At 45.8% G+C, this 23,128-nt stretch overlaps 1 protein-coding gene across 7 annotated transcripts in view; it reads right to left on the bottom strand.

Annotated features, from left to right (window-relative positions):
* Positions 1 to 23,128, bottom strand: part of LOC138300721 (WASH complex subunit 2-like) — a 780,011-nt gene that overhangs the window by 256,931 nt on the left and 499,952 nt on the right. For all 7 annotated transcript variants that reach the window (XM_069240414.1, XM_069240416.1, XM_069240417.1 and 4 more), the window contains one exon: positions 12,629 to 12,757. In XM_069240414.1, coding sequence (XP_069096515.1) covers positions 12,629 to 12,757 — 129 coding nt within the window. The remainder of the gene's footprint in view (positions 1 to 12,628; positions 12,758 to 23,128) is intronic.

Raw genomic sequence — 23,128 nt, 5'->3', positions numbered from 1 at the left:
GAGTCCGCCCAGAGCCACCTGTTTGCTATTCTCCAGAAGACGATCACCTCCAAAGTCTCCCGGTGGAGATAAAGATTGGACTGCAGCATCACAGATCCAGCGAGTACTACAACCTACACAGTGACATCGGCCCTATCTTGTCAGTAAGAGTGCTGTTGGAGGGCACAGCAAGATGCCGTGGAGTATGGCCACATCCTATTAGTCCTCCCCTGCTTGTTGGGCCCTGTCCATCAGCCATCAATATCCAAAGCCAAAAGACCAATGAAAATTTTATCATGCAGTAGAATGCCACCTCGAAATCATTGTGGACCGCTGCAGGTGGCCCTAACCTACACTCCTTTGGGAACGGTCGCTGAGGCCCATGGTGCGGCAGAGAGGAGTTGACGTTAACTGAACAGGTCTCAGTGCATCAGTAAGTACACCTACTTCTGACCAAATGAGTCCAGATCACCTGAGGGCAACAAGTCACAATCAGTTTCTAAGGGATGGAACCTCTAATGACCAAATTAGAGCCCTGCGCAAAAGAGCAGATGCAATACCATGAGTTAGAGACTCCCGTCAGCTCAGCACTCTGTACATTTAGATTTTTTGATTTGCAGCAACAGTAGTGACAGATTTTTAGTCCTAGACCTTCCTAAATTCTCGTTGGCCATGCCAGAAGACACCAAACTGCAGTTTCTCATGGTGGAGACTTTAAAGATATGGCGTTTCTTCTTTAACAAGATTGCACTTGAAAGGCATTGTGATTAATGTCACTTACCGCTGAAGACGATCAATAATTTTGGCAATCATTACCAAGAAACAAATGTAAGGAATAAATTAGACAAATCTGAATTAATAGGTGCTACCAAAATAGAGAAAATTCCAGTCCTGATGATGACCCGCTGTTGATTCATATCTGTAGAAAGGGCCGAAACGTCGACAAAAAAATGTATGTGGATTGATGTTAAATAATTTAGTGACTTCAAGACTCCTGGATTGAAGGAGCCTTTTGGAAGTTCACTGTACATTTTTAACCACATTTCTGTATATATTGTATATAACAATGGCACTTATATGCATCACAATATTCACTTTCACTGTGTTTTATTTTTAGGAGCACCTATACTTATCAAAAACCATAAGAAATTTGTGATTGAACCAAAAGATTATAGTGAATGATTTGGTAAAGAAATAAAATATGAATTAATTTAAGGATACTGGATTGAGTAAATGGGGTTCCTTTGTTTGAGAAATTAATTTTGCCGTGGAAGTCAAGGCATACACTACCCCCTTTTTTTGACCATATATTGTTCTTAATGTTTATCTACTCAGACAACATTGCAAATGACTCATCATCCATATCCTTCTCTGCAATGGACACCTTACTCAGAGTTTTCTGATATCAAGACTTCCATGGGCTCCATGAATGAAGCGATGTTCAATACAGCATCAGAAGTCTAATCCCTTAGGTCCATTATGGCCCCCTTCCACAATAGGCTGGATACTAAAGGCACCAAGCTGAAGGACAATGAATGCAGACATAATGGTTTACTGGAATGGTCCCCGACGATATGGGTCATGAAATGAAAAGTTATCGATCTAGATGACAGACACCGATGACATAACTTGTGCATCACAGGTGTCCCTGAAAAACTTAGAGGAGCAAACACAATAGCCTTCCTTGGTAAATTTCTGCTGCAACGTCTTGGATTGACATTTGTCTCACAGCGGGAAATACAAAGGGTACATAGGGACAAATATCACACCTCCACATCACAGGCTCCCCCACATATTTTGGAGGGTATACTGCTGCATCAGCAGGCAAAGCATATCATTACAGCGGCAAAGAAACATGGCCCCTACAAGTTTGAGAACCACCAAATATTCCCCTCTGCAGACTTCTCCCACAATACTAACCGCCAAAGGAAGCATTTCCTGGATTTAAGACCTTATCTGCGGAAAAAAAGACATATGCGCTATGGCCTACTTGAACCAGCCCTGAGGTTGATAACTGTTGACTGCAGAATGAGGAAATATGACAAGCCAGAAGATGCAGAGAATTCTTTTGGACGCTTTGGACGTTTCCTATATGGATACATACAACCATGAGGCACCCACATTGCCTGGAAAGGGTCACATCAGTGGACATTAGGAGGGGGAAACCCAGCAAAAGGCCAAAGCGGCACAGAGAAAAAATCTCAATCACCGCTGAAAACCTAATGGAAACCATGACAGTTTGTTGTCCTAATCTACCGATTCAATAGTTGTTTGTTGTCTTCTATGCACAAATGGGGTAAGCATGCTGATTCGTCTGCCTGCGGAGGCGTCCAGCATGGACCACCTCTACTTTAAAGTATAGATCACTGGCTAAGAGAAGAGACCCAGGTGTACGCCTACTTGGGACTGAGGAGGGGTGGACATTACGCCGCTTCAGTATATGTAATGCAAAATAGCTTTTTTTTCTTCTTTACACCTGCTGTACATGCTGTGTATCGTTGTGTGCTAAAAATGCTGTTTAGAGACTGCTAACAAATGCAAATGCCACATGATATTGTGTAACTGGAGGGAAACAAGTTATAGTGGACTTAGTTTGATACTTGAGTAGCACAATGGCTGGGGATCGCAACCAGTGACTTTGCCTCAGATCTACAGGTGGGATATTCACTTTCTTCTAACCAGGGAGGAGATCAGTTGGTTTTGCACACCCATCCTTGACATGTAGAGTTTAGGTCTACTATTGCACAACAACACTCCCACAGTTTTAGAGGTAGACATATGCTTGGGGTCCAACCCTCCACCTCCACACACGCCCTGCCGGAACCCCTCTGTTACCGCCGCCTTAATTTGGTTGGGTGGCTCTTGCACTATACATGCTGCAGCCTCTGCGGATAGTCCCACTCAATGTGAACAGACTGAATTTTTTTTTTTAACAGAAAGAAATTACTGCAATTTCTCAGATCTCATCACCCTGCTGTGGTGTTAGTTAAAGAAACTAATTTGACTAAAGCTGAACACAACAAAAAGTGAAGGGAATGTTTGGGCACAATGATATTTACTAGCAAAACGCAACACACTCTTATGAGCTCTGCATTGAAAGAGTGGAGCCACTATTATCTTACACAGATCTCTGGCATCATGCACACAACGAATCTGGAAGGACTGACAGGCCAGTAAGTTTTTGCAAAATGTAAATTATGGAATGTGACATTGTTCAAAAGCTCTGTAGATGCACCAGTGATCTCGTCACAACCCTATCCAGACTCCTCCATTCCTTTGGAAAAACCAAGGTTGTGATACGGCGAGACTGGAACTTGCCCTCAACCCACACCTTGATACATCTGGGAACCATGACACTAGATTACCTCAAGATAGGTACATATTATCTGGCATTTTTAGTGACCATTCATTGTTGAAACCAAGATAGGGACTTCACTTTTACATCCTGCGTTCTTGGCACCTGCTCCCATATACTTTTCTTCTTGGAAGCAGCGTTTCCATGCAGCTTGGTAAATACTTCCATTATTCCAAATAGCACATCAGACCATGATTTATTCACTATGGATCTCAACCTCTTGAACCTCCCTCAAACACATCATATTCCACACCCCTGCCAGAAATCTCTACTCAACCAGCCTCGCACCCCACCCCCTCACATCCCAGGCATTCGGCCGGCCAGAAGGCTAGGTTTTATCCTACGTCATCCCCAAACCTAGAACGAGCTTCCTTAGCAAATCCAAGCTGCCAGCTCAGTCCTTGAATTCCAGAAGAAAGTAAAAACCTGGCTCTTGCAATAGGCCTCTAATTGGCCAGCACTCCCTCCCTTCACAGGCTCAAGGAAACTCACCTTTGTGAGTTGCACATACTACAACTAGAAATAACATTTAGCATGACAAGAAGGGCCTATTGGGCAGCCTTCTTGTGAATACATGCAAAGATCACCAAGGCCCTCATTATGAACACAGCGGTAAACACAGTCGACCGCCGTGGTGACGGCGAACAGAAGACCGCCATTGGCGGTGAACAGAAACTCGCCATATAATGATGCAAAAATCAGAAACCAACAAAAATCTCCCTGCCACCAGTCACCACCAGGACCTTGTCGGCAGAAATGCTGGACCGCTCACACCGCCACCGCCAAGCACACAAACTCCCCACCCTCCAAATAATGATGCACAAATCACTGCAGTGGTCAGTGGAAGCCGAACGACCACTGGCGGTACAGACCGCCACAGCCGGCAAGTGGACCCTACAGTAAGAAATGCACACATTGGCAAGTTTGAAACCCACACACCTGACACACATCTGACACGCATCCACAACACTATAAAACACTTACAGACACACCCCACAATCCTTTGCAACGAAATTAGGACAATTGATACAGAGAATCCCAGAAGCAGACACCGAACGCCACAATACACTGTACATACACCCAACCACACAAGAGCACCCTCACCTATATCCACACAAGACACTATTCACAACACACACAATGGCACCCCCCAAACACCCACGTTTCACAGAAAGGGAGCTAAGTACTATGGTGGATGAGATACTGAAGGTCGAGCCACACTTATTCGGGGCACAGGTCCAGCATACACCCATTGGCAGGAAGATGGAGCTATGGCAGACAATAGTGAACAAGGTCAATGCAGTGGAACACCATCCACGCACTAGGGACGACATCCGCAAGAGATGGAATGACCTGCGTATGAAGGTGAGGTCCATGGCATCCCGGTACAACGTTGCAGTCCAGAAGACTGGGGGAGGACCTCCACTAACACCACCGACTACACAGATTGGGAGGAAAAGGTATTGGCCATCCTGCACCCTGAGGGACTCACTGGAGGAATGGACTCAGGTAAGTCATCTACAATTACCCCATATCCATCACACCTGTAATGCATGCACCATCCCACCCCTCCAACAGCCACCAGGACCACTACCCCACCCAGCCCACATTCACAATACCCAGTCACCCTGCATGCCCACAAACCCACTAACAGGCCCACATTACCTCCCCCTGTGCACAGCCACCTACTTCTGCAAGGAATCACAAAGGCACTACACCATCCACAATGCACCTCCACATCCTAAGCATAATGCAATGCAAACCTCACAAAGGGACCCTGCATGGCCGCAAAGTGTAAAAACCTGCACAAAACAGCCCAGACCTGTGCACCACATCCGATCATGCAATTGTAACAGACATGTCCATTCCCCCAAACAGGCACCACCACCCATGCCACCCTGACGGACAGGACAAGGAGTGGCAGTGCCCCACAGGGAGACAGAGGCACTACCCAGGACACTGGAGATGGAACCATGGACATTGACGAACACCCTGGCCCCTCACACAGTCCTGGACTGTCACCATCCAGCAGCCCCACCCAGGACACCACTAACACACCTACCACCCAGCCAACATCATCATCCCAGGGCATTCGTCCCCACACCTGTGTATCCAGGCCACAGACTGGTGGAACACATGGACAAAGGCCACAGTCACCCTCTACCAACAGGCAGGAAGACAATGGCCCCAGTACAAGTGGTACTGCCAGACCTGTGCAGGGGACACAGGCACAGGGGGCTAGGCCCAGTGGGAGGGCAGCAGTGGCCCAGGGGGGAGACCACAGGATGGATGCTGCCGCTTAGGACGTGCTCTCTGAGGTCCTGGGAGCATACCACAATGCCCAGGACAGATTGGCCCAGATAGTGTCAACCCTGAAGCAGAGTCAAAGGATGCAGTTATAACATCGCCAAGAGGCCATGGAGCAGTGGAAATTGCACAATGCCACAAGGGCCGCCATAGAAGGTGCGCTGCTGCACCTTGTCCCAACACAGTCTGAGGCCCCCACAGACCAGGAAGCACCTACTACAGGCCAAGATACAGACCGGGCAACAGCATCAGCAGCAGCACCTGGACTTGTGCCACCATCTCAGGACACACAGGAGACTGCACGATGTAATCCCTGCACCAAATAAAACACCAGTTCACCAATTACAATGTCCCCTGTCATTATGTCGAAACAAATTGAAGTATGGATGCAATTGTCTTATAAATCATTTATTCTTATCTGAGTAGCAGAGATTGCACCCCACGCTTAACATGTGGTTGTGCCAATAGAATTGTAAAACAATATTACCATAATGTTACATGACCTATGCAGACTTGGTCACAGTGGCAATGTCGATTAACCCAACACCCCCCTAGATGAAAAGGCACACTGACAGTATGCTGCACAGACAGCAATTGCATCGATTAGTCCCACATAGGTACTGGAAGTTGAGTTGTATCAGTTGGTTCCAGGAATGTACATCTTCCCCCTCCTCATCATCACCATCACTCTTCATCCCCTCTCTGAGGAAGCAGGTCTGGATATACAGCACCCTCCTCCTCCAAGAGGGGGATAGAATTCCTCACATCCATGTTGTGCAGCATGCAGCAGGCCACCTCTATTCTACACACCTTTTCAGGCTCGTCGGCCAGGGATCCGCCAGAGATATGTAGGCAACGAAATCTAGCCTTCAGGAGACCTATTGTGCGCTCTATCACCCTCCTAGTCGTCCATGGGCCTCAATGTAATTCCTCTCTGCATCTGTCCTAGGATTCCTCACTGGTGTCAGGAGCCAACGCATGTTGGGGTAGCCAGAATCACCTAAAAAAGGGGGCAAAACAGGACTGTCAATGACAACCCTCAGTGGCAGACAACCTGGCTGTCTGCTATGTGGTAATAAGTGTCAGACACCCTACCTATAATCCATCCTCTGTCCCCTTGTAGTTGTTCCATGTGTGGCACACTACTGTCCCTTAGCATAAAGGAATCATGGACTGATCCAAGGAACATGGCATCCACATGTGAGATGTACTGGTCTGCAGTACAAACCAACTGAATGTTCATGGAATGAAAGTTCTTCCTGTTTCTGTACACCTGTTCACTGACTCTTGAGGGGGAGGGTGAGAGCAATGGGGTTTCATCAATGGCACCTATCACATGGGGTATGTTGGCAAAGGCATAGAAGTCCGAGTTGATGGCAGGGAGGTCAGCACTTTGGGGAAACCTCAAATAAGACTGCAGGTGTCACACAAATGCATTCAGGAATCTGGACAGTATAATGCTAAAAATTGGCTGTGAAAAACCTACACCCATGCCCACTGTCACTTGAAATGAGCCCGTGGCTAGGAAATGGAGTGCAGAGAGCACCTGCACTTCAGTAGGGATGTCATGCTGATTACGATTAGCCGGTCTCAGTGCTGGATCCAATTATGCACAAAGTTCATGAATAGTAGCATGAGTGAGTCTGTAATTGATAATGATGTGACACTCCACCATGGTCCGCAAATCAACAAGTGGTCTGTACACCAATGGGGCCCCTCCCTCGCCACAAGGGTCTGTACCTAGGAGGAGTTGAGAACACATGTGAGGAACACACATACATATGCCCACAACGTTTCCTATTCAGCAATGCTAGCATGATTTTCGACGACACATATGCATAGTATGTGTGACACTATAGCAACATGTCCACAATGATACATCAGGACTGGTCAGGTGAGCAAATGTATATTGGGTCATGCCTATGGGTGTTTGGGGAAAATAGGGCCTTGCATGGGGCAGATGAGGATTTAACAACTGCGCAGTTAAGGCCAAAATGTCTGAGCGCTGTAATCAAGAAGTGTTGTGGTGGAAGTGACCTCATACCCCTAGCGGTTGACGTAATAGCGTAAGGCGGTGTTTACCACTGTGTGCAAATTCATTGGTTAACATGGTTGTCAAAGGGTATTCTTAGTGTATCATAATCGCCACCGGTGGTGACAGTGCACACCGCCGCGGTGCGTACGCTATCTCGTCACCCCAACTTCACTTGACTCCCGGAACTTGTGCATGCAGGTACTCCATTGAGTGTGCTGCTGTGTCCTGCCTCTGGTCATGGAAATGCAAAAACAACAGATGATGGACGTAATGCAGAGCAATTCGAACATTTACCCCCAGTCAGAGATCTGGGTTTAATCCATCAGTTTTTTTGCTTGCAATGCAATTTCAGATGGGACCCAGCCATAAGCATATCAGTCTTGACCCTGTTTCCCATGGGACAGTCCAGCCCGAACTGCCAGGCCAGGTCTTCCCTGAACCAAAAACAAGCATCCTGGGACCGGTTTCAGGGTATCACCCTTCATCAGGCTAGCTAGAATCTGGTGGCATAGCAAGCACGGGACCTACGTCTGGGCACACCCTTCCCACTTGGGGCGACAAATGCAAAAACAGCAGATGATGGACGGAATGCAGAGCAAATCAAACATTCACCCCCCCCAGTCACAGATCTGGGTTTAATCCATCAGTTTTTTTTACTTGCCATGCCATTTCAGTTTGGACCCAGCCATATGCATATCAGTCTTGACCCTCTTCCCCATGGGAACAGTCCAGCCCAGGTCTTTCCTGAACCAAAAACAAGCATCCTGGGACCGGTTTTAGGGTATCACCATTCATCAGCCAGGCTAGCTTGAAACGGGTGGCATAGCAAGCACAGGACCCACGTCTGGGCATACCCATCCCACTTGGGGCAACAAATGCAAAAAACAACAGATGATGGACGGAATGCAGAGCAAATCAAACATTCACCCCCCAGTCACAGATCTGGGTTTAATCCATCAGTTTTTTTGCTTGCCATGCCATTTCAGTTTGGACCCAGCCATAAGCAAATCAGTCTTGACCCTGTTCCCCAGGGGAACAGTCCAGCCCGAACTGCCAGGCCAGGCCTTCCCTGACCCAAAACCAAGCATCCTGGGACCGGTTTCAGGGTATCACCCTTCATCAGCCAGGCTAGCTTGAACCTGGTGGCATAGCAAGCACGAACCCACGTCTGGGCATACCCTCCCCACTTGGGGCGACAAATTAAAAAACAACAGATGATGGACATGGAAATGGCATGCGTGGCGGGGAAAGGGCCCCGGCCTTCACCAACGAGGAATTGGAGAAGCTCGTGGACGGGGTCCTGACCCTGTACGCCAGGCTCTACGGTCACCCAGAGGTACATGTGAGTAGGAGGATTGGGGGACATGGATGTGTGTAATGGTGGTAGATGGCTGAAAAACATTGTGCACGTGTGACACTGTATGGTCCAGGGTTCCTGACATGCTGCTTGTGTGTGCTGTTATGCTGTTATAAATGTCCGTCCCATAGTGGACGTATAGCCAGCTGTATGTAATGGCCATTGTCTGACCTCTGTGTTACTTCTTCTGTGTGTCCCATATAGGTCAGCGCCCATCAGAAGAGGGGACGTTGGCAGGCCATTGCCAGGGAGGTGCGCATCCTGGGGGTCTACAACCGGTGGGGGACCCATTGCAGGAAGCGGTGGAAGGACCTGCGGCGCTGGGCGAGGAAGATCTGCGAGGCCCAGCTGGGGAAGTCCTCCCAACGAGGAAGGGGTGCCCATCGGGCACTGAACCCCCTTGGGTGACGCATTCTGGCGGTGGCGTACCCGGATATGGTTGGGTGCTTGAAGGCTGCAGAGCACAAAAAACATGCTTTGTCTCCTTGATGGATGGGTGTGTGGGCGGTCATATGTATGCTGTCTAGTGGCAGGGACTCATACTGATGTCCATCTACATAATGGCCCCCGTGGGGGGTAGGGTTATAAGGGTCAGGTCTGCAGGACTTCAGGCCCTTCAGTGCTGTGGGGGATGTCTGTAGAGCAGGATTGTGGCCACTAGTCAGGGGCATAGCCATGTGTATAGAGGCAGGTGCTGCATGGTCTGAAAGTTGCAGGGTGGGTGTATGTGTGAACCAGTTATGTACCTCCATTCAGCTATTTACAATTGTGTCTCCTGTTTTGTCTCCCCATTACTGTTCTCTTGTGTTGTCTGTGTACATCAGCATCATCTGGCGAGGGAGGTGAGGCACCGGCGAGTGGGGATGCAGCAGCCCACGGTTCCATGGAGGTAGAGTTGTCCGACGCTAAGGGGACCAGTGGGTTGGAGGGCGAGGGGAGTACCACGGGGAAGCAACTACCACTGGAGGTAGTGACTCTGATACCTCCTCTGATGGGAGCTCCCTAGCGGTGGCGGACCAAAGTGGGCCCACCCATTCTGTGTCACCTTCCGCCATCCTCCATACCATCACCGCCCTCCCATTTGCTCCTCACTGAGTTGCCCATGCCCGCTCACCCAGAAGGGTGGGCGTCTCCTTCGTCCCAGGCACCTCATCCCCTGCCCCAATCAGTCCTGCTGCCCTCACGGAGGAGGCTATTGACCTTCTGAGAACCATCTCTTTAGGGCAGACAACCATCGTCAATTCCGTGCCTGGCCTACAGAGATCTTTTCAGGCTCTGGCCTTCTCTTTGACGGCAGCCAGTGTCCCTGGTCATTCCGTCCCCCCGCCAACCACCTCTACCCCTTCCAGCACCCCACTCCCTTCACCCGTCCAAAGCACACATTCCGACACGCAGGCACATACCTCAACACACAAGAAGCACACTTCAAAATACAAGCACCACTACTCCCACCACAGGCATATACACAGCCAACATACACAGGCACACACACCAATATCCACTTCCCCAGTGTGTCCGCATCTTCCGCCTCCCTGTCTGTCCCCTCTACATGCACACCCACAGGCACTGCACCCTCATTTAATGTTGCTAACCCTATTCTTGCAGTCACCACAATATCAGATATCCATTCATGCACCCCAGACACCACACCTGCACTCACCACAACGACTTTAGTTGACACATGCAGCACACTCACCAGACTTGCATACACCCAGACAATATGCATTTACACTGCCAGCCTGCCTTGTCCCAACCTCCCCTGTGAGCAAGAGACTCCGTGCTGGCCCTGGAATATCTGCCACACCCCAGGCCAAGTCCGCTCCACCTGCCTCAAGATCCAGATCCAACCCCACTCTACCATCCAAACGTCAGGACAAGCCCCCACCCCCTCCCAGTCGTAAGTCCTGAATCCCACCATCCCCCTGCCCCTGTTCCCTGAGGTGCCTGGATGCCCCATGGTTGCCCCTATGAGGTGGAGTACCTTTGCACTTGTGGGAGTCAAGTTGGGGCCAGTTTGGCCCATCGGACTACGTACACTGGACCGGCCTTTGGCCTTATGTTGCACTTCTATTGCTCATTGAGCGGAATAAAAATTCATGTGTGGCCAGTGTTGTTTATGGCACACTCAGGATCTGTGGTTCATCGTTTCTTTGGTTGGGGGTGTTGAGCATGTGTATACTTTGGGCAGGTTGGGTTTGCCTTGTGTCGGGTAAGTACCTCTTGCTGTGGGGTGTGTGGCTTGTGCTGCTGTGAAGGGTTGTGGGTGAGTTGCGTGGTGGGTGGAGTGGGTGGGTATGTAACTGTGTCCTTTCTTCCCTTGTTTAGTAGGTTGCACTACTTACCGTCGTCTTCGTCGGCAGTCTCGGTCGTGGAGGTATATGTCAAGGAGCAGGGCTGACATGATCTGCAACTCTCTATCCATTTCTGCTTCGGTGTGTTGTGTGTGCCTCCGGTGAGGGTTTCCTTTTATTTGGTTCGTTTCTGCCTGGCTCTGTGTGGCGGTGGTTCCCGCCCCGGAACTGACAGTGGTATAGTGCTTCATTATTTGATGGGCTGGTAGGGCCTTCCCGTCAGCCTGTTGTTGTCGGCACTCCGCTGCTGGCGGTGAGTGGTTTTCAGGCTGCCTGTGTTTAAGGTGGATCATTATTTGGCGGTCCAGACCGCACGACTGTGGTGTTTACCGCCGTGTTCGTAATGAGGGTCTAAGTGATTTTTGTTAGCGCATCATATGCAATCAAATATTATTTTTAGTCAGAAGCCGACTGGTAGTTCACGTTATTTACTTAACTTTTCTTAATGTGCATATCAAATACATTGAGGAGGAAATACCTTTTTAAGTATAACTGTTACTTGATGAACTATTATCTACACAGAAGAGACATTCTTTAAGTGATGAAGCATAAATCCTTATGATTATTGACAAAAATAATGGTTAAGTGACAACTGTGTCAGCAGGCCCAACCGAATAGACACAGCAGACCACAAGGGGCCCACAGACCACAGGTAAAGAACTACTGCTCTTAATCATAGAACCTTTTAAGCTATTGCATTAACAATTAATTTACATAAATAAATATTTGTAATTTATAGAATTTCACAAAAGATATTTTGCATATTTATTGTGCAAGGCCACAGAGAACTGACTTACACTCCCCTTGGTACTTAACGAGCATTGAGCTGAACAGTATTTTTAGGGAGTAATTTGAGCTAAAGGGCCTTATTTAGATCCTAGACAAGAAAATACTCTGTCATAAGCGTGACGGATTTCCCATCTGCCGTATTACGATCCCCATAGGATAAAATGGGATCGTAATAGGGCGGATGGGATATCTGTCACGTTTGTGACAGAGTAACCCCCTCCACCAGGATCTAATCAGGCCCAAAGATACACACGCATTGATGGATTGGTGATTAAAATGTACTCTTGTTACACTTTTAATATTATATTAGACTGACATTTATTGCACAGTTGTATACATTTGTGTTATAAACTCGTGTGAAGTCTATTGCAGTGATTTCAGTTTGGAACTTGAATGCTATGAACAATCCACTTTGGAAAATGTCAAATAAAAAATAATAATTGCTTGCAACTAACCATATTCGTTTTCGAACTTGCAAAAAGATCAACATCAGGGTCGTTGTCCTTTTGTAATTTGTCACTGAAGAGAAGTTCTTCATCTTGGAAGACACCTGTACTTTTTGAATGTGGTTTTTTTTCAAGAGGCTAAAAAGAAACAGAAAAATAACCAATATGCTTAAACAAAATGAAGAACAAAATATCTTCAAACTTGCTCTTTATGTTACTTGTGTGCTGATAATTAGTTGTTACTGAAAAGATTACACATCGGTCACCAATAAAAATATCAGTTACGATTCATGGGAGGCAGCTAGTAATTTTTTTACATTTTAAATATGTATAGAATTCCTGAATTTTCTTTCACAAGTACGGTAGTAGAACGACTGTTAAAACGCACTGCCTCTTTTATTCTGTGACCGAAAAGAAACCATCCGCATAACTCACCTGTCTAAAAATGCAAGTTTACAATCAAAACAACTGCAACGAGTATCAGGAAATGCTGAACAGAACAGACATACCCATTTGTTACTCAGAAGGATAGATGAAACACTTGACCTTCATATAGCCCAGGGAAAAGCCACGTGCTCCAACTTCCATCATGTAAAGTTACATACAAGAACTGATTAGCTAATTATATAACATTATAATCCTTAATAGCAAGAAACATGAACAGACTCCTTTTCAAAGATTTTTTTAGTGAGATGGGACATATTTTAAACATATCTTAGAGAAACCATGAGGGTTTAAAAACTGGACTTATGAATAAAACAACTGACAAAGCCAATAGGTATTGCTTCTTTAAAGTGCATCATGTAACAAAGAAACACAAAAGCATAAAACGACGCAACTGGTAAGTGAGATACACCTAAATGCAGTCACCCACATACACAGAGATTCCAAAAGACAAGACAGAGCAATACAGATACAGCTATCCACGGGGGGCACTCGTGTATACAGTTGAGACAGAAATACAAAAACAATCAAGGAAAACAGACATACAGACATGCATACCTGCTCATATCCACGGACCTAAGTGGATTGATGATGTGGGTGAATAAAAGGATACACTGTTGGGTCAATAAAATAAAAAACTGGCATGTAGTGTTTATGAACCTGACAACTTGGCTTATTTTCGTTGTTCTGCTTTGAAGGGATTTCATGTGTCTCATATTTTAACCCGCTACACTTTCAACTGCAAGAACAGTCTCAGGTTCATACTACCTCGTTGATGTTTTGTAGACTTCCTTGGATTTCCAGTCCCCCCCCCCCCCCCCCCCCCCCCCAAAAAAAGAGTGTTTTTTCCTATGTGTAAACAATTGATCAGTCCTCCGTGCTCAAGTAAAAAAGCTGCATTTGGCTTTGTTCTTTTAAAATCTTTCATTGAGGTAATTCAACTTATAATGATTCACATTAAAATTCCTTACATCCATTCACCCATTTCGGGCAAGCCTGATGCCGTTCTTCAATGGGCATTCTCTTTAGATTCTAAAACCACAGAAAACAATAACCTCAATTTAGAAGTCTGATGGAAATACATCCTTAATGAAACCTTCAGTTATAAGAAGACTCATTGTGAGATCAACGTATGCAATATAACTTGTGTTGATAAATCTACTTAGTTAAAGGTCTATGGATAATGGGGGATAACGTAAGAACAAACAACACTGCACAGATTTGCTCACCAAGAACAACGCTTACTACAAAAGACTTATTTGTACTGCACGTGAAAATGTCTATTCTCCAATGGCAAGGATTATGTGACACAAACGGAGGTATATTTGAGGAGATTTCGGAGGCTGTACTACAAAATCATTGGTGCTACTAAGAAGCCCATTGACAGCGTGTATGTGCAGATCCTAGAAGGGGAATGACACAGGGGATAGGTAAAAATGATAGGAAATGCTGAAGAAATTATTGAAGAAAATGATATGATGAAGAATGGAGGAGGAAGAAGAACATCAGAGAACACGGGGAGAACCCTGGTGAGAGGAGCAAGGTATTGGAGGAAGAAGAGAAACACGGGAGACGGGTAGCTAAGCAGAGAATCTGAAGGATGGGAAGCTAAAAGGAAAATGCTACTGGTGGGAGGATGAGTAGAAACAGTAGAACACACAAAGTGGTGTGGGAGACAGACACTGAACAGAGGTTGGTCGCAATGTTTGCATTTAAAATCAAATCAAAGTCTTCTTAATTTGCTCATCAGAGACATACATAACATTACATGCAATTATGCTACATAGTTATGATATAATATCACAGAGGCATAAATGTAAAAATAAGCAACACATTTATTTGAAAATTATAAAAACATAGATTTACAGCTAAAAACTGCAAACTAAGGAACACTTCCCACCCTGAAGCGGACTTTTTAATAACTGCAGATAACTAATGGCAACTCTATGTTTACAAATTCTTGTTTCATAAAAAAGGCAATAAATAGTGTCTGGTAAAATTTACAAAACATGGTAAAGTGCAACATGGATTACTCTAAGACCTCATCAAACGAACCTGGGTGCAAGCTCAATGTACTATTTTGCTCTAAAGGATAGCACAATAGATAAACCACTGTTCTTGCCCTGAAGCGAAAAATTAGGGGCCTCTTCCACCTGCCTGGTACTACTGTCAAGTATCGCTCAAGACCAGGACAAGACTCGAGCAAGGCATTAGACTTACGTAGTTCTACACTTTCTCTCGTAAGGTGTCGGCCTTCCCAAATAACTGCTTCACAGATTATTTTTTTTATCGTCTATGCAACTAGATAATGGGTTATCAATAAGGGACAAATGGCCCTGCTCAACAAAGCTATATCTACGTAGGAAAGCCAGGAAATGTTAAGGCTTTTATCACATGAATCACTAACGAATAATGTGATAACTACCGGAATTAAGGAGCCTCCGAATTTAGCCAGATTAATAAAGATATTTGGACACATTTTGCAAAATCCTCTAAACAGGACAACCCTAATTCATGATGACACCTGAAGTGAGACAAGGAGAGGAGAACTGAAAGTAACCATCTAAAAAAACAGTTCTCCTTGATCTATATGTGGCAAAACAATTTGCACGGCCCTACACCTCAGCCCCATAAAAGGTCGTTGGGAAGCATTGAGTCCCACAGATGAATTAAAAAGGGCACCCATTGACGGGCTAAGTTTTAGCTGCCTGTTTAGCATATTGGGCAACCAACAGCAAGAGTATTCAAAATCAAAACATGGTCAAGTTTATTATTGTCCACAGTAAGGGTAGACATTTTCATATGTTTTTGGGGGCGCAGGCCATTATATGAGATTTAGTAAAATTTGTGAAAAAATCAAGGGCTGCTAAAAACTGTATAAAATCAGCCGGACACTGTACACCTTGGATGCCCGTGACCTCATCTGTCAAGTTCTCCAATATCCTCCCTGAGTCCTACCCTCTTCAGCGCATATATGATCCCTCTATCCAGCATCAACCCCTCTCACAACATCAACGTCCTCTCTGACGCCACGCAACTAATTCTCGCCCTCGGAGAGAAGAAGTCCAGTACCTGGACCACGTTCAATGCCTGCACTACTGAAATCACCTACTGGATGAGGACCAATTGTCTAAAGCTGAACAACAAGTCCGAAATTGTGATCTTTAGGAAGAGCACATCACTGTGGGAATCCAGCTGGTGGCCACCAGAGCTAGCGCTGACTACCACCCTCCTCACCACACACGCCAAGAACCTCCAGATCATCATGAACAGCAAACTTAAAATGAACGCCCAAGTTAATGCAGTCACTTCCTCATGCTTCTATACCCTAAAGATGCTGAGGAAGATTTTGAAATGGCTGCCAATCGGCACCCAGAAAACTGTCAGGCATGCCCTGGCCATAAGCAATCTTGACTACGGGAACATCCTCTATGCCGTGATCAACAAAAAAAAAAAAATTCAATAAATAACCAGAAGGTTGCAGACCATTCAGAACTCGGCACCAGAATAATTCTAATCCTCCCACACTGCACTGACATCACACCATACCTGAAGGAGCTCTACTGGCTCCCCATTCATAAAATAGCAAAATTCAAACTCCTCATCCAAACTTTCAAGGAGCTACATAACACAGGTCCTGCATGTCTCAATAATTGCATCTGCATTCATCAATCTTCCAGACACCTCCACTTGCCGGCCTCCTACTTGTACAAATCTCAAACATATGGAAACCATATCTAGCAGTCGAGCCTTCTCTGACATCACTCCTAAAGTGTGAAACGATCTGCTGCTACACATAAGAGCCTCCTACTTACTTCATGAATTCTGCAAGAAGCTGAAGACCTGGCAGCAGGACCTAGGTGTGGTTAGAGACACACCTGCACTGTGCAAGAACACCCTCCCAGGTGATAGTGCACTCTACATATCTCCATTACGTAAGCATAACATATTGTTTGCTAGACAATAGAGGATCCAGGGGGTACTGGCAATTAACACTGTGCTGTACACATATAATAACACTGCAATGATAGGGGCCTTATTAATCATAGAGATGTCCACCCAGGCCTTTTTCAACAAGTTCAGATTATTAATATACAAAACTAACAAGAGGGGTGCAAGAACACACCCTCGCATATCCCCCACAGTATTTAAGTAGAATCCGACAACTACCAGCTGCGTCAAAATCAGACTTTGGCTGTGAGGTTATCATGTAGTATATGCAGAAAATAGACCAATGATACTTCTGACACCAAACCTAAGAGAAGCAACCATAACTTTGAGTGACTGACATTGCCAAACACTGATGACAAATCCTTATGTGCTAGGGATAGAGGACAGTGCTCAGCAGAAGTATGCTTTCCAATTATATGTTTTAGATGTGAGTACTACTCATCAGCACTTAGCCTTGCCTTAAAACTGTATTGGCATGGGTCTATGATATAGCTGAGCTTTAGCCAGCCTCACATTATACTGTATATTGCTCTTCCTAAAACCTTGGTTGTGCGGTCAATGAGGGAAACTGACCGATAGCAACTCGGCTCGGACTGACTGCACCTCTTTATAGTAGGAATAACAACAGAGACGGTCCATGAACTTGGCAATCGGGACGTCACAGAAATGTCTATATATAAAAAATTTTAAAAAAACAATGGCACCCAAAAGTCAATGTTACATTTCAAAAGGTCAATGGCCACCCCATCAGGGTCAGCAGCTTTGTCTGTAGGATTGTGGATTAATGCGTCAATTAATTCATCTAGGTATCTTTCTCAAATCCAACCATTTTAGCAGAAGGGCCAATGGGGTGTGGTGTGGGGGTGAACTATAAAATTGCTTGAAATGAGCAGCTCACTGAGGGCTAGTGATGTGGCTACTCAGAATAGTTTCCGCACCATATATCATTTTAATACAGTTAACTGTGGGCCAGCAGAACCTGGGGTTTTCTTGTACTAGTAGAAAATGTCAGACACTCCCAATTATCACTAATAATCTCGGACTTTATTTTTTTCAAAAACCTTCTTGTGCAGAGAAAGGGCGGTCCTAACCTCCACAGCATCCCTTGGTGTGAATGACAGTGAGAGCTAGACGCAAGCATCTATTAGCACAGAAAGATGCTTGTTTGTACCATCTTGGGCTGGTCTTACTTTTTTGCGTTGCCTTTAGAAGAGCTGAATGAATACTAAAACAGTGATTTATAAACTGTTGGTCACAAGCTAATTTCTGGTGGGTCGTGAAAGTCTAAGCAATAAATACAGATGACTTTAAATTCTGTATTTATTTTGTCACATTTGCACCGCTTTCAAAGACAGAGGTCAAATGTCAAGCTGTGTCTTCTGACAAATTGCTGCTTATATTTGAGCATGGGGATTGGTGTTTACAGCATCCTCTCACTTTGCAGTCAGAGAAAGAAAAGTAAAGTTAATTATGTGACAATCTTGCTGGGGCACAGGACGTCTGAAAAGAATGGCTCTAGGATGTAATTTTTATTAACTTTTAATAAAATGCAAATACATGTAAATTAATTGTACACATTCAGCAGTTGGGGAAGCAAAAATGAAGCACATTTGTTTGTAATTCTAATGTGTGATGGAAACAGATTTTCAAGCAACCCCACAAAATATGCTGCTCTCGGCGAAACCCAGAAACACATGTCCAGAGATACACAGCACTTGCTGCACCTACTAAGGTGAAAGACTTTGATTACTTTTGATAATGTGAAATGAATCTGACTGCATTTACCAAGATGCATTGGGGCCAACTTTTTGCTGGAGTGTGAGGCAGTGTGCTCCCTTTTTTTTTTGCACTGTGTCGAATGACGGCTCCCTTGAGCTAACGGGCTGACGAGCCTTGGTGAGGCACCTGCGCACCAGAGTGGTACATAAACCTGAGAAGACGTTTGGTGGCATTTCAAGCAACCCCACAAAATATGCTGCTCTCTGCTGATGACGGGCGAAACCCAGAAACACGTGTCCAGAGATACACAGCACTTGCTGCACCTACTAAGGTGAAAGACTTTGATTACTTTTGATAATGTGAAATGAATCTGACTGCATTTACCAAGATGCATTGGGGCCAACTTTTTGCTGGAGTGTGAGGCAGTGTGCTCCCTTTTTTTTTGCACTGTGTCGAATGACGGCTCCCTTGAGCTAACGGGCTGACGAGCCTTGGTGAGGCACCTGCGCACCAGAGTGGTACACAAACCTGAGAAGACGTTTGGTGGCATTTCAAGCAACCCCACAAAATATGCTGCTCTCTGCTGATGACGGGCGAAACCCAGAAACACGTGTCCAGAGATACACAGCACTTGCTGCACCTACTAAGGTGAAAGACTTTGATTACTTTTGATAGTGTGAAATGAATCTGACTGCATTTACCAAGATGCATTGGGGCCAACTTTTTGCTGGAGTGTGAGGCAGTGTGCTCCCTTTTTTTTTTGCACTGTGTCGAATGACGGCTCCCTTGAGCTAACGGGCTGACGAGCCTTGGTGAGGCACCTGCGCACCAGAGTGGTACATAAACCTGAGAAGACGTTTGGTGGCATTTCAAGCAACCCCACAAAATATGCTCCTCTCTGCTGATGACGGGCGAAACCCAGAAACACGTGTCCAGCGATACACAGCACTTGCTGCACCTACTAAGGTGAAAGACTTTGATTACTTTTGATAATGTGAAATGAATCTGACTGCATTTACCAAGATGCATTGGGGCCAACTTTTTGCTGGAGTGTGAGGCAGTGTGCTCCCTTTTTTTTGCACTGTGTCGAATGACGGCTCCCTTGAGCTAACGGGCTGACGAGCCTTGGTGAGGCACCTGCGCACCAGAGTGGTACATAAACCTGAGAAGACGTTTGGTGGCATTTCAAGCAACCCCACAAAATATGCTGCTCTCTGCTGATGACGGGCGAAACCCAGAAACATGTGTCCAGAGATACACAGCACTTGCTGCACCTACTAAGGTGAAAGACTTTGATTACTTTTGATAATGTGAAATGAATCTGACTGCATTTACCAAGATGCATTGGGGCCAACTTTTTGCTGGAGTGTGAGGCAGTGTGCTCCCTTTTTTTTTTGCACAGATTTTAATAGGATCCAAACAAACCAAGACACTTTACTTGGTGATGCACTTATGATAAATGTTCACTGAAACCTAATTTCCAAACTGTACGTCTGCAAATTTGGTGGCCATTTCAATGGAAAATATGTTGTCGGTAAATATTAGTGCGCTACCACACGGTGCTTTAGTTACGTTAAAAAAATCACCCACCTTATGTTCATCAAAGCTAGCTGTGTTGCGAAAGTTTGTCATTCTAAAAATTGGGTAGGGGTTCTAAAACGTTTGGGAAGCACTGCCGTGATATTCCCTCAAAGAGAATTTAACCTCGCTCACAAAGTCAGCTTCAGATAAGCACATTAAAAACAAACTCAGATTATTTTTTACTATAACAACAATATGGGTTGAAAGATGCCAGAATAGTCTAAGACCATTATGCTGCAGATTAGGCTCGGCGATTAAATAGCTTGGGACCTCATGTATGGTTAAAGGAATGGAAGAACGAGTTACTTACCTTCGGTAACGACTTTTCTGGTGGATACATTAGCTACCTGTGGATTCCTCACCTAATGAATACTCCCATTGCGCCAGCACTCGACGGAAATCTTCTTCCTAGCTTCTGCACGTCGACGAGGACATCACAGTTGCCCACGCGACGCCGTCTGACATCATACAGGCAATAAGAGGTCCTCGCCGACGTGCCAACGTCAGTACCAACATTTTTTACGTGCCTGAGAATAATAGGCCATTGAGATGAAAGAACAATAGTAATATTTAATGACATTTCAAACAAACACATCATTCTGAGAATTCAACCTACCATTTTGTTTTTTTTAAACAAGTAAATAAATATATGAACTATATATATATATATACATATAAACATATATACAGAATATATACAAATCCTCAAAACCAAGAGGAGCACACTCAAGAATTACTTGGTTAGACCAAACAGGCAACTGGGAGGCGGGTGGGACCGTGAGGAATCCACAGGTAGCTAATGTATCCACCAGAAAAGTCGTTAACGAAGGTAAGTAACTCGTTCTTCTGATGGATACAACTACCTGTGGATTCCTCACCTAATGAATAGAGTCCCAAAGCAGTACCACACTCGGTGGTGGGTGCCTGAATGGTCAAACCAAGAAATCCTGCAGCACTGACCGTGCAAAATGGCCGTCCCTTCTGACCTCAGAGTCCAAGCAGTAATGCTTCGCAAAAGTGTGAAGGGACGACCAAGTTGCGGCCTTGCAGATGTCGACCACAGGAACACCCCTAGCCAAGGCCGAAGAGGACGACTTAGCTCTGGTGGAATGAGCTCTTATACCATCAGGGGGATCCTTCTTTGCTAAAGAGTAACACATTTTAATGCAAAGAACAACCCACCTGGAGAGTGTTCTCTTGTGAACTGCCTTTCCTCTCCTCTTTCCCACGTATCCGATGCAAAGCTGATCCTCCAGCCTGAAATCCTTTGTTCTGTCTATATAAAAGCTTAACGCCCTCTTTGGGTCCAAGCGGCGTAGTCTCTCTTCTTCCATTGACAGATGAGGTGGAGGATAAAACGTGGATAGAGTAATTGTCTGGGCCAAATGAAAGGGTGAAACAACCTTCGGAAGGAAAGCAGCCTTGGTCCTCAACACCACCTTATCCCCATAAAAAGATGTATAAGGGGGTTTTACCGATAGAGCCTGCAACTCACTCACTCTCCTTGCAGATGTAATAGCAACCAGGAAAACTGTTTTAAGAACTAACAATCTTATGGGGCAAGAATGCATAGGCTCAAAAGGGGACCCCATAAGGAAAGTTAGAACCAAGGACAAATCCCATTGAGGCATAACGAAAGGATTTGGAGGAAATTTATTCATAAGGCCCTTCAAGAATCTAAGTACTATTGGAGATTTAAATAAAGAAGGCTGGTCTGGAAGACAAAGAAAGGCTGACAAGACAGACAAGTAACCCTTAACAGTAGCCACTGCACAACCCCTCTGTGCTAAAGACAAAGTAAAAGATAAAACATCCGACAAATGAGCACGTAAGGGAATAACCTGCCTCTCTCCACACCATACCACAAATTTAGACCACCTATTAGCGTAGATAGATTTAGTGGAGTGTCGCCTGGCCGATAAGATAACATCCACTACTTCAGGCGGGAGAGAAAAGGAACTCAGGTTGCCCCGTTCAATCTCCAGGCATGAAGGTGCAGGCTCTGGAGGTTGGGGTGTAAAACCTGCCCCTGCGACTGCGAGAGGAGGTCTGCCCTGAGAGGGAGACGGAGCAGAGGGCACAGTGAGAGTTGGAGAAGGTCGGAATACCACACCCTCCTTGGCCAATCCGGAGCAATTAAGATTACTTGGGCCCGGTCTTGGCGTATTTTCCTTAATACTCGAGGAATCAAGGGTATGGGAGGAAACGCGTAAAGCAACTGGTCGCACCAGGTCATCTGAAACGCGTCCCCCAACGCTCCTTGTACCGGATACTGGAGGCTGCAGAATAACGGGCAGTGCGAGTTCTCCCGGGTGGCAAACAGATCTATCCGAGGAAACCCCCACATCTGTAAGATTAGAATGACTTGATCTGGATGGAGACGCCACTCGTGGTCGGCCGAGAAATGGCGACTGAGACTGTCCGCACGTACGTTCAAGACTCCGGCCAGATGATTTGCTACCAAGCAAATCTGATGGTCCTTTGCCCAGGACCATAGCCGAAGAGCTTCCCTGCAGAGACTGTACGACCCTACCCCTCCCTGTTTGTTTATATACCACATCGCGGTAGTATTGTCCGTCAGGACCTGAACCGACTGACCGCGAAGGGATGGGAGGAAGGCCTTGAGAGCCAGACGTACAGCCCGTAACTCCAACAGATTGATATGAAACATCTGTTCCACTGGAGACCAAAGCCCTTTGATCTCCAGGTCCCCCAGATGAGCTCCCCACCCTAGAGTGGAAGCATCCGTTATTACCGTGGTCACTGGTGGAGGTTGCGTGAACGGCCTTCCTCGGGAAAGATTGTCGCCCGCAA

Source organism: Pleurodeles waltl, chromosome 6, assembly GCF_031143425.1.
Source record: "Pleurodeles waltl isolate 20211129_DDA chromosome 6, aPleWal1.hap1.20221129, whole genome shotgun sequence".
NCBI classification, from domain to species: Eukaryota; Metazoa; Chordata; class Amphibia; order Caudata; family Salamandridae; genus Pleurodeles; species Pleurodeles waltl.
Note: the sequence above shows the minus strand (reverse complement) of the source record. Positions and strands in the feature narration are given on the sequence as shown.